The sequence below is a fragment of the Nerophis ophidion genome, linkage group LG10 (assembly GCF_033978795.1).
Source record: "Nerophis ophidion isolate RoL-2023_Sa linkage group LG10, RoL_Noph_v1.0, whole genome shotgun sequence".
Classification (NCBI taxonomy): Eukaryota; Metazoa; Chordata; class Actinopteri; order Syngnathiformes; family Syngnathidae; genus Nerophis; species Nerophis ophidion.
In genome coordinates, this window is record NC_084620.1 from 3358790 (window position 1) to 3372835 (window position 14046).

Below are 14046 nucleotides of genomic sequence, written 5' to 3' on the forward strand. Positions count from 1 at the left end.
CTGAGTGCCAAGCAGGGAGGTAACGGGTCCCTTTTTTATAGTCTTTGGTATGACTCGGCCGGAGTTTGAACTTCCAAACTACCGATCTCAGGGAAGGTAGCGTGAGAATACTACACACGCCACTCTGTCTTTGTATTCCCCTGCTTTGCCTTTGTTCGCCTACAAGAGGCCAGTGGGAAAGAGCGTAATATAGAAGGCATATATTGTTTTGGATGCAAACACGTCTTTCAGGCCCACTTGCAAACACTCAATTCAATTAAATCCAAAGTGGCACTGAGATTTATTGCCGTGTCATACGAGACTAATAAATAGCGTCCGCTGTGCGATGCTAATCTGAAGTTTAAACAACGAGTGAGCAGCTTTGTTCTTTAAATACGGATGTTTGTGCAGGATTAGCTAGCAGCTGTTCGCAGTCCCTGCGGCCGTCCAGCGAAGCTCTACACACATCTGTCCCGAGAAAGACAACCTGATGTCTCTGTCTCTTTTCACCGTCCAGCGCCCCAGCAAGAAAGATGAACGAAAGTCGAAGGGAAGCGCTCGCAGCGGCGCCGCCCGCACCTACCGCCTCCTCCCCGTCCTCGGGCGGCGGCGGTGCCAACACAACCAACATAGCCGGCGGCCCAGGCACAGGCCAGAAGGACGAGAACTTTTCCAAGCTGAAGGACAAGTTCATGAACGAGCTCAACAAGATCCCACGTGAGTGTGTCTGCAAACACAAACAATGGCAGCAGGGAAAATGATGAAGACGCAGCATTAGGCACACTTGCTCAGTTTAGTGCAAGCGCTGGGTTGGACAGTTTGGATTATTTTGTATTTACAGTATTCACATAAAGTATGATTGTAGCTTTTGAATTTACAATATCCACATATAGTGTGCTTGTAAATGTAGGTTATTTGGAGTACACAATATTGACAACCAGTGTGTTTGTACATTTCTATTTTTAATGTACTATGTTCATGTTCACTGTGTTTGTAAATTGAAATTATTTACACCAGGGGTCACCAACCTTTTTGAAAGCAAGAGCTACTTCTTGGGTACTGATTAATGCCAAGGGCTACCAGTTTGATACACACTTTAAAAAATTGCCAGAAATAGCCAATTTGCTCAATTTACCTTTGATAAATCTCTCTCTCTCTCTCTCTCTCTCTCTCTCTCTATATATATATATATATATATATATCCATCCATCCATCCATTTTCTACCGCTTTTTCCTTTTTGGGGTCGCGGGGGGTGCTGGCGCCTATCTCAGCTTCAATCGGGCGGAAGGCAGGGTACACCATGGACAAGTCGCCACCTCATCGCAGGACCAACACAGATAGACAGACAACATTCACACTCACATTCACACACTAGGGACAATTTAGTGTTGCCAATCAACCTATCCCCAGGTGCATGTCTTTGGAAGTGGGAGGAAGCTGGAGTACCCGGAGGGAACCCTATATATATATATATATATATATATATATATATATATATATATATATATATATATATATATAAAAGTGGGTATTTCTGTCTGTCATTCCGTCGTACATTTTTTTTCCTTTTACGGAAGGTTTTTTGTATAGAATAAATTATGGAAAAAACACTTAAATGAACGGTTTACAAGAGGAGAAAACAGGAAAAAAATGAAAATTAAATTTTGAAACATAGTTTATCTTCAATTTCGACTCTTTAAACTTCAAAATTCCACCGAATAAAAGAAGAGAATAACTAGCTAATTCGAATCGTTTTGAAAAAATTCAAAAAAGAATTTATGGAACATCATTAGTCATTTTTACTGTTTAAGATTAATTTTAGAATTTTGATGACATGTTTTAAATAGGTTAAAATCCAATCTGCAGTTTGTTAGAATATATAACAAATTGGACCAAGCTATATTTCTAACAAAGACAAATCATTATTTCTTCTAGATTTTCCTGAACAAAAATTCTAAAATAAATTCAAAAGACTTTGAAATAAGATTTAAATTGGATTCTACAGATTTTCTAGATTTGCAAGACTATTCTTTTTTAATTTTGATAAGTTTGAAGAAATATTATTCGTCGCTAAAATGATTAATTAAATTAAAATTGATTTTTTATTCTTTACAACAACAAAAAAACATTTACTTGAACATTGATTTAAATTGTCAGGAAAGAAGAGGAAGGAATTTAAAAGGTAAAAAGGTATATGTGTTTAAAAATCCTAAAATAATTTTTAAGGTTGTATTTTTTCTCTAAAATTGTCTTTCTGAAAGTTATAAGAAGCAAAGTAAAACAATAAATGAATTTATTTACACATGTGAAGACCAAGTCTTTAAAATATTTTCTTGGATTTTCACATTCTATTTGAGTTTTGTGTCTCTTAGAATTAAAAGTGTAGAGCAAAGCGAGACCAGCTTGCTAGTAAATAAATATAATTAAAAAAATAGAGGCAGCTCACTGGTAAGTGCTGCTATTTGAGCCATTTTTAGAACAGGCCAGCGGGCGACTCATCTGGTCCTCACGGGCTACCTGGTGCCCGCGGGCACCACGTTGGTGACCCCTGATTTAGACTATGCAATATTCACATACAGTGATGTAAAATTAAGATTATTTGCTGTATACAATATTAATATTCAGTGTGTTTTAACAGTCTTGTGGGATCAATGAGACATTTATGTCCCATACTAGATGATCACACCTTACAGGATAGATCCACACTAAACCCAGCTCCTCTCTGAGCTGCCACCTTATCGTGGTAGAGGAGTTTGCGTGTCCCGATGATCCTAGGAGCTATGTTGTCCGGGGGCTTTAAGCCCCCTGGTAGGGTCTCCCAAGGCAAACTGTTCCTAGGTGAGGGACCAGACAAAGAGCAGCTCGAAGAACTCCATGAAAAGTAAAAACAAAGGACCCAGATTTCCCTCGCCCGGACGCGGGTCACCGGGGCCCCCCTCTGGAGCCAGGCCCGGAGGTGGGGCACGATGGCGAGCGCCTGGTGGCCGGGCCTGTACCCATGGGGCCCGGCCGGGCACAGCCCGAAGAGGCAACGTGGGTCACCCCTCCAATGGGCTCACCACCCATAGCAGGGGCCATAGAGGTCAGGTGCATTGTGAGCTGGGCGGCAGCCGAAGGCAGGGCACTTGGCGGTCCCATCCTCGGTTACATAAGCTCACTCTTGGGACGTGGAACGTCACCTCACTGGGGGGGAAGGAGCCTGAGCTAGTGCGTGAAGTAGAGAATTTCCGGCTGGATGTAGTCGGACTCACTTCGACGCACAGCGAGGGCTCTGGAACCACTTCTCTTGAAAGGGGCTGGACTCTCTTCCACTCTGGCGTTGCCGGCAGTGAGAGGCGACGGGCTGGGGTGGCAATTCTTGTTTCCCCCCGGCTCAAAGCCTGTACGTTGGAGTTCAACCCAGTGGACGAAAGGGTAGCCTCCCTCCGCCTTCGGGTGGGGGGACGGGTCCTGACTGTTGTTTGCGCTTATGCACCAAACAGCAGTTCAGAGTACCCACCCTTTTTGGTTACACTCGAGGGAGTACTGGAGAGTGCTCCCCCGGGTGATTCCCTTGTCCTACTGGGGGACTTCAACGCTCACGTTGGCAACGACAGTGAAACCTGGAGAGGCGTGATTGGGAAGAATGGCCGCCTGGATCTGAACCCGAGTGGTGTTTTGTTATTGGACTTTTGTGCTCGTTACAGTTTATCCATAACAAACACCATGTTCAAACATAAGGATGTCCATATGTGCACTTGGCACCAGGACACCCTAGGCCGCAGTTCCATGATCAACTTTGTAGTCGTGTCATCGGATTTGCGGCCTCATGTTTTGGACACCTGGTGGTGAGTTGGCTGCGATGGTGGGGGAGGATGCCGGACAGACCTGGCAGGCCCAAGCGCTTTGTGAGGGTTTGCTGGGAACGTCTGGCAGAGTCTCCTGTCAGAAAAAGTTTCAATTCCCACCTCGGGAGGAACTTTGAACATGTCACGAGGGAGGTGCTGGACATTGAGTCCGAGTGGACCATGTTCCGAACCTCTATTGTCGAGGCGGCTGATCGGAGCTGTGGCCGCAAGGTAGTTGGTGCTTGTCGTGGCGGTAATCCTAGAACCCGCTGGTGGACACCAGCGGTGAGGGATGCCGTCAAGCTGAAGAAGGAGTCCTATCGGGTTCTTTTGGCTCATAGGACTCCAGAGGCAGTGGACAGGTACCGACAGGCCAAGCGGTGTGCAGCTTCAGCGGTCGCAGAGGCAAAAACTCGGACATGGGAAGAGTTTGGGGAAGCCATGAAAAATGACTTCCGGATGGCTTCGAAGCGATTCTGGACCACCATCCGCCGCCTCAGGAAGGGGAAGCAGTGCACTATCAACACCATGTATGGTGCGGATGGTGTTCTGCTGACCTCAACTGCGGATGTTGTGGATAGGTGGAAGGAATACTGCGAAGACCTCCTCAATCCCACCAACACGTCTTCCTATGAGGAAGCAGTACCTGGGGGATCTGTGGTGGACTCTCCTATTTCTGGGGCTGAGTTTGCTGAGGTAGTTAAAAAGCTCCTCGGTGGCAAGGCCCCAGGGGTGGATGAGACCCGCCCGGAGTTCCTTAAGGCTATGGATGCTGTGGGGCTGTCTTGGTTGACAAGACTCTGCAGCATCGCGTGGAATTCGGGGGCGGTACCTCTGGATTGGCAGACCAGGGTGGTGGTCCCTCTCTTTAAGAAGGGGGACCGGAGGGTGTGTTCCAACTACCGTGGGATCACACTCCACAGCCTTCTCGGTAAGGTTTATTCAGGTGTACTGGAGAGGAGGCTACGCCGGATAGTCGAACCTCGGATTCAGGAGGAACAGTGTGGTTTTCGTCCTGGTCGTGGAACTGTGGACCAGCTCTATACTCTCGGCAGGGTTCTTGAGGGTGCATGGGAGTTTGCCCAACCAGTCTACATGTGCTTTGTGGACTTGGAGAAGGCATTTGACCGTGTCCCTCGGGAAGTCCTGTGGGGAGTGCTCAGAGAGTATGGGGTATCGGACTGTCTTATTGTGGCGGTCCACTCCATGTATGATCAGTGTCAGAGCTTGGTCCGCATTGCTGGCAGTAAGTCGGACACATTTCCAGTGAGGGTTGGACTCCGCCAAGGCTGTCCTTTGTCACCGATTCTGTTCATAACTTTTATGGACAGAATTTCTAGGCGCAGTCAAGGAGTTGAGGGGTTCCGGTTTGGTGGCCGCGGGATTAGGTCTCTGCTTTTTGCAGATGATGTGGTCCTGATGGCTTCATCTGGCCGGGATCTTCAGCTCTCACTGGATCGGTTCGCAGCCGAGTGTGAAGCGGCCGGAATGAGAATCAGCACCTCCAAGTCCGAGTCCATGGTTCTCGCCCGGAAAAGGGTGGAATGCCATCTCCGGGTTGGGGAGGAGACCCTGCCCCAAGTGGAGGAGTTCAAGTACCTAGGAGTCTTGTTCACGAGTGAGGGAAGAGTGGATCGTGAGATCGACAGGCGGATCGGTGCGGCGTCTTTAGTAATGCGGACGTTGTACCGATCTGTTGTGGTGAAGAAGGAGCTGAGCCGGAAGGCAAAGCTCTCAATTTACCGGTCGACCTACGTTCCCATCCTCACCTATGGTCATGAGCTTTGGGTCATGACCGAAAGGATAAGATCACGGGTACAAGCGGCCGAAATAAGTTTCCTCCGCCGTGTGCCAGGTCTCTCCCTTAGAGATAGGGTGAGAAACTCTGCCATCCGGGAGGAACTCAAAGTAAAGCCGCTGCTCCTCCACATGGAGAGGAGCCAGATGAGGTGGTTCGGGCATCTGGTCAGGATGTCACCCGAACGCCTCCCTAGGGAGGTGTTTAGGGCACGTCCAACCGGTAGGAGGCCACGGGGAAGACCCAGGAAATGTTGGGAAGACTATGTCTCCCGGCTGGCCTGGGAACGCCTCGGGATCCCCCGGGAAGAGCTAGACCAAGTGGCTGGGGAGAGGGAAGTCCGGGCTTCCCTGCTTAGGCTGCTGCCCCCGCGACCCGACCTCGGATAAGCGGAAAAAGATGAATGGATGGATAAACCCAGAATAGATTTGTCTTCTGCTGGAGATTTTTCTTAGTACTATGTACTTTTAAGTCATGGGAACGTTTACCGACAAAAACACAGTTGTGCAATGGGATCACTTCTATCCCCAATAGTGACAATCCTTTACAGGGAGGACATGGAAAAGCAAGCTCTGGGCTCTTTTAAAGTAACAGCACCAAGTTAATGGTTAATGTGGATGACACATGGGTTAAAATCAGAAGCCAAGAAGTGCAAGCCTTCACCGAGCTCATTAATTCGGTGAACATAAACATCAAGTTCACACGCGAGGATGTCAAAGACAGGAAGTTGCCTTTTTTGGACTGTGACATCCACATTGGAGAGAACAAGGGCCTCCATGTCATAGTTTACCGTAAACCCACACATACCGATCAATACTTACTTTTTGACTCACACCACCCACTTGAACACAAACTGGCCGTCATCAGAACCCTTCAACACAGAGCTGAAATTGTTCCCAACAGCCCACAGGCCAAAGAGAAAAATAATAGGCTGGTCGTTTGTGAAAAGTGCATTGGATGAGGAGGAAAAAGGTGACGGACGCAAAAATATTGTCATTCCATATGTATCAGGTATATCTGAGAAACTCTGAATCATTTTTAACCAATCCAACAACCAAGTACACTTGAAGGTAGGCAACACCCTGAGACAGAGACTAGTGCATCCTAAAGACCGCACACCCCTCACCCACAAAAACAATCGGGTCTATGACATCCAGTGTAATGACGAATGCATTGATTCACATGTTGGGGACACAAAACAACCACTAAGTTGACGTTTGGCACAGCATAGATGGGAAAACTCTTCAGGCCAAAACTCAGCTGTCTACCTGCACCTCAGAGAAACAGCACTCCTTTGAGAACACATTGTATACAAAAGAGGAGCGAGGAAAGCCATTTATGTTAAAGGCCTACTGAAATGAGATTTTCTTATTTAAACGGGGATAGCAGCTCCATTCTATGTGTCATACTTGATCATTTCGAGATATTGCCATATTTTTGCTGAAAGGATTTAGTAGAGAACATCGACGATAAAGTTCGTAACTTTTGGTCGCTAATAAAAAAGCCTTGCCTGTACCGGAAGTAGCAGACGATGTGCGCGTGACGTCACGGGTTGTGGCGCTCCTCACATCCTCACATCGTCGCTTTCGGACCGAGAAAGCGACGATTTCCCCATTAATTTGAGCGTGGATGAAAGATTTGTGGATGAGGATAGTGAGAGTGAAGGACTAGAAAAAAAAGAAAAAGACAGGGCAGTGGGAGCAATTCAGATGTTATTAGACACATTTACTAGGATAATTCTGGAAAATCCCTTATCAATCAATCAATGTTTACTTATATAGCCCTAAATCACTAGTGTCTCAAAGGGCTGCACAAACCACTACGACATCCTCGGTAGGCCCACATAAGGGCAAGGAAAACTCACACCCAGTGGGACGTCGGTGACAATGATGACTATGAGAACCTTGGAGAGGACGAAAGCAATGGATGTCGAGCGGGTCTAACATGATACTGTGAAAGTTCAATCCATAATGGATCCAACACAGCCGCGAGAGTCCAGTCCAAAGCGGATCCAACACAGCAGCGAGAGTCCCGTTCACAGCGGAGCCAGCAGGGGCATGTAGAGTTGGGTGTCATCAGCATAACAGTGAAAGCTAACACCGTATTTGCGTATGATGTCACCTAGCGGCAGCATGTAGATGCTGAAGAGTGCAGGGCCAAGGACCGAACCCTGGGGAACTCCACACGTTACCTTAACGTAGTCCAAGGTCACATTGTTATGGGAGACACACTGCATCCTATCAGTAAGATAAGAGTTAAACCAAGACAGGGCTAAGTCTGACATACCAATTCGTGTTTTGATACGTTCTAATAAAATATTATGATCGACAGTATCGAAAGCAGCGCTAAGATCGAGGTTCCTGTGACAAAGTCGTGAATCGGCTTGACAATTTTATTCTGTTGCATTTTTCATGTCGAGTCAAACTCGTCGCAGATGATCTTGTAAAATAATTGTAAGTTTACATTTCCACGCCAAGCATGGGACTCTTGCTGTTGGCGCTGTGAGCCCTGAGATGTGTACATGTTAAATACATGAGTGCCGTTATCCAGCATGCAGCGATGCCCTCTCGTTGCTAAATATAGCAAGACGAGCATATCACTCTTCACCACGGCGAGAAAAATCTCCTGTGGAATCGTCGCCCTCATTTCTACACACATACACTTGCCCCTCATGGATAGCAACCATGAAGAAATTCCTAATTCTGAAGGAAGCTTATCCGTCTCAGCCGAGGGCATATTTACCCAAATAAAAATCACATCACGATAACTGCTGAGGCTTTAGGTGTAGAAGTCATTATGAAGGTGGAGGAAGAGATTTAAATACTGTATAATACAAAACTACAGCCGGTATAACAAACACATTGTTGGCCTGCGTAATGATTGGGGAATGGAGGATCTGTTAGTGTTTAATCATCTTATCCCCCTGGTGTCGCTCCCGTGATGACTGACGACCCAAGGCTTGTTTACCTCTCAGAATATCGATACTGTCTGGATAGAGTTGGGGAGCTCATTTGACAGATGCAATGTGGGTCAGACCTACAGTTTCTGGCGCTCAAACACACTAACTTTGCTAACTTGGGTTACAACTGACTATTTTGATAGTTGACTTGTCATTAACTATCTTAAAGGGGAACATTATCAGCAGATCTATGTAAGCGTCAATATATACCTTGATGTTGCAGAAAAAAGACCATATATTTTTTTAACCGATTTCCGAACTCTAAATGGGTGGATTTTGGCGAATTAAACGCACTCGGAGCGACGTGACGTCACATAGGTAATCAATCCGCCATTTTCTCAAACACATTACAAACACCAAGTCAAATCAGCTCTGTTATTTTCCGTACCTTGGAGACATTATGTGTTGTCGTAGGGTGTAACAACACGATCAGGGACAGATTCAAGTTGTCTTACGTGGAGTGTGCATCGATTAGCACGGCATGCTAATCGATGCTAACATGCTATTTAGGCTAGCTGTATGTACATTTCTAGCTATATTTGCATCCAGCCTTTCCCTCCACCCACATTTATGCCAAACAAACACTTACCAATAGACGGATTTAAGTTGCTCTAGTGTCACAAGATGTTAAAGTCCCGATCGTTTGGTCTGCACATTTTGCCGGCGATGCTAAGGCAGACATGGCACGGAGATGTATAAATATCCTGCAGAAGCATTTCCAACGATAAAATCAACAAAATCACAAAGGTGAATTTTGTTGATGTTATTGACTTATGTGCTAATCAGACATATTTGGTCGCGGCATGACTGCCAGCTAATCGATGCTAACATGCTATTTAGGCTAGCTGTATGTACATTTGTAGCTATATTTGCATCCAGCGTTTCCCTCCACCCACATTTAATGCCAAACAAACACATACCAATCGACTGATTTAAGGTGCTCCTGCACATTTGACCGGCGATGCTAAGGCAGACATAGCACAGAGATGTATGGATATCCTGCGACACTCAATCGTTGGTTAGAAGGCGATCGCCGAATAGCGTCAATAGCTATTCGCTCAATAGCTTCAGTTTCTTCTTCAATTTTGTTTTCGCTATCTGCCTCCATACTCCAATCATCCGTTCCAATACATGTGTAATCTGTTGAATCGCTTAAGCCGCTGAAATCTGAGTCTGAATCCGAGCTAATGTCGCTATATCTTGCTGTGCTATCCGCCATGTTTGTATGTATTGGCATCACTGGATGACGTCACAGGAAAATGGACAGTAGCGTCACAAATAGCAAAAATCAGGCACTTTAAAGCCTTTTTTCAGGATATTCCACGATGGCTGAAATTTTGAAAATAACTTCGAAAAATAAAATAAGCCACTGGGAAATGATTTTTATTGGTTTTAACCCTTCTGAAATTGTGACAATGTTGCCCTTTAACGATTTGTCGACTAATTGGATTATGAGGTTCAGTGACTCTAATTTTATATTTAGCTTGAGACATTTTTATGCATGTGCTAAATATGACCACTTCATTCAGAAAATATTTATTTATACTGTAACCATTCTGCTTATTAGGCTGTTAGAAAAATAGTATTGACTCGATGAAACTTTAGTCCATTGAGAGGCAAAGTGCCGATTAAAATAAAGTATACATTTATATGTAAAAAGAGGACAGGCAGAATAACAGTAATAAAAACAAACAAAACAACATCAAAGCTATCTAGTTTCCTAAAAAAAAATACTAATTTCTGATTATGTTGTGTTTAGAAAGCTGCACACAGGAATATAGACAACGTTTAGTTGACGGGCTTTGGCTAAAATAATAGTTAAATCTATTTTTCACACAACTCCATCTCTCTATTGTTTTCCGAACTGAAAAAGTTTACTTGGTCACAGTCCTGTTATCAAAATACATTTGTTATGTATATTTTAAAGGGGTCCTATTATGCAGAAAAAAAAATTCTTACCTATTGGTACCTACTTATATGTATTTGGGATCTGCATGAATCCACGAAAATTCAAAATTAACAATGGAGGCATTGCGGAGATATTCATAAAACAACTTCCTTCAAATGGTTAGTTTGTAATATATCAATCAATGTTTATTTATATAGCCATAAATCAAAAGTGTCTCAAAGGGCTGCACAAACCACAACGACATCCTCGGTACAGAGCCCACATGCGGGCAAGGAAAAACTCACCCCAGGATTTTATGTTTTTATGTTTTCTGCCATTGGTGTGCCTCGGGATTTTTCCAATAGAAAAAATGTGCCTTGGCTCAAAAACTGTATTAATATATGAAATAGAAAATAATACAAAAATTAGCCAGATTTGTAGCCAGGCTTTTTTACTTTCTGTCCCCTGTGTCGTCTCCTCCTTGAGCCGGCAATAAACCACATAATCCATGCCATCCATCCATCCATTTACAACCGCTTGTCACTCTCGGGGGTGCTGGAGCCTATCCCAGCTGCACTCAGGCGGATGGCGGGGTACACCCAAGACAAGTCGCCACCTCATCGCAGCATATTCAATATGGTCTGAGCAAAACAAACAAACAAAAACCCCAGAAAACAAGGCTGCTGGGCTGGGGACAAACGTGTAGTCAGCGTGAGGGGACATGTTAGGGCTTCATGTGCATCTGACAACTCCGACTCTCAAAACAAACCGTTTTTGGAAGCACTAAAATGTGCATTGAAGATCTTTCCAAACTTTTTACCAAAGGGCCATCATTTTCACTGCTGGACTCTAGAAAGAAGTTCCGCAGCCTCCGTAGCAGAACCTCCAGATTCTGTAACAGCTTATTCCCTCAGACCATAAGACTCTTGAACGGATCGTAATAATCCCCTCAGTTCCCCCCAAAAATGGATTAACTCGCTGGAATATAAAGACAATTTAACATACATCCATAAACGTGGATGCATATGCAAAAGTGCAATATACAATCCCCGTTTCCATATGAGTTGGGAAATTGTGTTTGATGTAAATATAAACAGAATACAATGATTTGCAAATCCTTTTCAAGCCATATTCAGTTGAATATGCTACAAAGACAACATATTTCATGTTCAAACTCATAAACATTTTTTTTTTTTAAATAAGCATTAACTTTCGAATTTGTGGCCAGCAACACATGACAAAAAAGTTGGGAAAGGTGGCAATAAATACCAATAAAGTTGGGGAATGCTCATCAAACACTTACTTGGAACATCCCACAGGTGTGCAGGCTAATTGGGAACAGGTGGGTGCCATGATTGGCTATAAAAACAACTTCCCAGTCTTTCACAAGAAAGGATGGGGCGAGGTACACCCCTTTGTCCACAACTGCGTGAGCAAATAGTCAAACAGTTTAAGAACAACCTTCCTCAAAGTGCAATTGCAAGAAATTTAGGGATTTCAACATCTACGCTCCATAATATCATCAAAAGGTTCAGAGAATCTGGAGAAATCACTCCACGTAAGCGGCATGGCCAGAAACCAACATTGAATGACCGTGACCTTCGATCCCTCAGACGGCACTGTATCAAAAACCGATTAAAAAAAAGGATATCACCACATGGGCTCAGGAACACTTCAGAAAACCACTGTCACTAAATACAGTTTGTCGCTACATCTGTAAGTACAAGTTAAAGCTCTACTATGCAAAGCAAAAGCCATTTATTAAAAACATCCAGAAACGCCGCCGGCTTCTCTGGGCCCGAGATCATCTAAGATGGACTGATGCAAAGTGGAAAAGTGTTCTGTAGTCTGACGAGTCCACATTTAAATTTGTTTTTGGAAATATTTGACATCGTGTCATCCGGACCAAAGGGGAAGCGAACCATCCAGACTGTTATCGAAGCAAAGTTGAAAAGCCAGCATGTGTGATGGTATGGGGGTGTATTAGTGCCCAAGGCATGGGTAACTTACACATCTGTGAAGGCACCATTAATGCTGAAAGGTACATACAGGTTTTGGAACAACATATGTTGTCATCTAAGCGCCGTCTTTTTCATGGATGCCCCTGCTTATTTCAGCAAGACAATGCCAAGCCACAATCAGCACGTGTTACAACAGCGTGGCTTCGTAAAAAAAGAGTGCGCGTAATTTCCTGGCCCGACCTGTCTCCCATCGAAAATGTGTGGCGCATTATGAAGCGTAAAATAGGACAGCGGAGACCCCGGACTGTTGAAGGACTGAAGTTCTACATAAAACAAGAATGGGAAAGAATTCCACTTTCAAAGCTTCAACAATTAGTTTCCTCAGTTCCCAAACGTTTATTGAGTCTTGTTTAAAGAAAAGGTGATGCAACACAGTGGTGAACATGCCCTTTCCCAACTACTTTGGCATGTGTTACAGCCATGAAATTCTAAGTTAACTATAATTTGCACAAAAAAAAATAAAGTTTATGAGTTTGAACACCAAATATATTGTCTTTGTAGCATATTCAACTGAATATGGCTTGAAAATGATTTGCAAATCATTGTATTCCGTTTATATTCACATGTAACACAATTTCCCAACTCATATGGAAACAGGGTTTGTATTTATCTGTACAGTAATCCATTTATTTATATCTGCACCTTATTGCTCTTTTATCCTGCACTACGAGCTAATGCAACAAAATCTTGTTCTTATCTGTACTGTAAAGTTCAAATTTGAATGGCAATAAAAGGAAGTCTAAGTCTCTAAGTCTATTACATGTTATGTAGACAAAAATTAAGTGTTTTGAAATAACAACAAAATATCCTGATATGACCCCTTTAAGAAGTACAATTGTAAAGTGCTTTGTGTCAACATGCTAAAAGCATAATTGCCCCGTATTTGCCAATTCTATGCTAAAAAGGTCAACCTTGTTTATTTCAGTCCTGTTTGCCAAATGAATCCTCTTACGCTGAGGAACCTTGTACAAACATGAAATGACGTCTCCGGAGATGTGCCAGTACACAGTTTGAGTATCTCAGGGCGTTCAATCGTTTGCAACTGGACTGCTTGGTGTGGTGACAACCACCTGGATGAAAGAGAACCTTCATAGGTACATATTCAGTAACTTAGAGAACTTGAGTTTCAATATCTGTATATTTACATTTAGGGTTTTACCGATAGCAATATTTTGGTACTAGTATGGTACCAAGATGTATCTCGATACTTTTTGAAATAAAGGGTACCACATTAAATTGTCATGATTGGCTTCATTTTAAAGGCCTACTGAAAGCCACTACTAGCGACCACACAGTCTGATAGTTTATATATCAATGATGAAATATTAACATTGCAACACATGACAATACGGCCGCTTTAGTTTACTAAATTACAATTTTTAATTTCTCACTGAGTTTTTTTTGTTGAAAACGTCGCGAAATGATGACGCGTGCGCGTGACGTCTCGGGTTGGGGGGGACATATTAGCCCAGCACCACAAACGGATAAAAGTAGTCTCTTTTCATCGCATAATTACACAGTAATTTGGACATCTGTGTTGCTGAATCTTTTGCAATTTGTTCAATTAATAATG

At 43.8% G+C, this 14046-nt stretch overlaps 1 protein-coding gene across 6 annotated transcripts in view; it reads left to right on the forward strand.

Annotated features, from left to right (window-relative positions):
* Positions 1-14046, forward strand: part of syt1a (synaptotagmin Ia) — a 298889-nt gene that overhangs the window by 210484 nt on the left and 74359 nt on the right. For all 6 annotated transcript variants that reach the window (XM_061912043.1, XM_061912044.1, XM_061912042.1 and 3 more), the window contains one exon: positions 497-696. In XM_061912043.1, the coding sequence (XP_061768027.1) occupies positions 513-696 (184 nt within the window). In that variant the 5' untranslated portion in view covers positions 497-512. The remainder of the gene's footprint in view (positions 1-496; positions 697-14046) is intronic.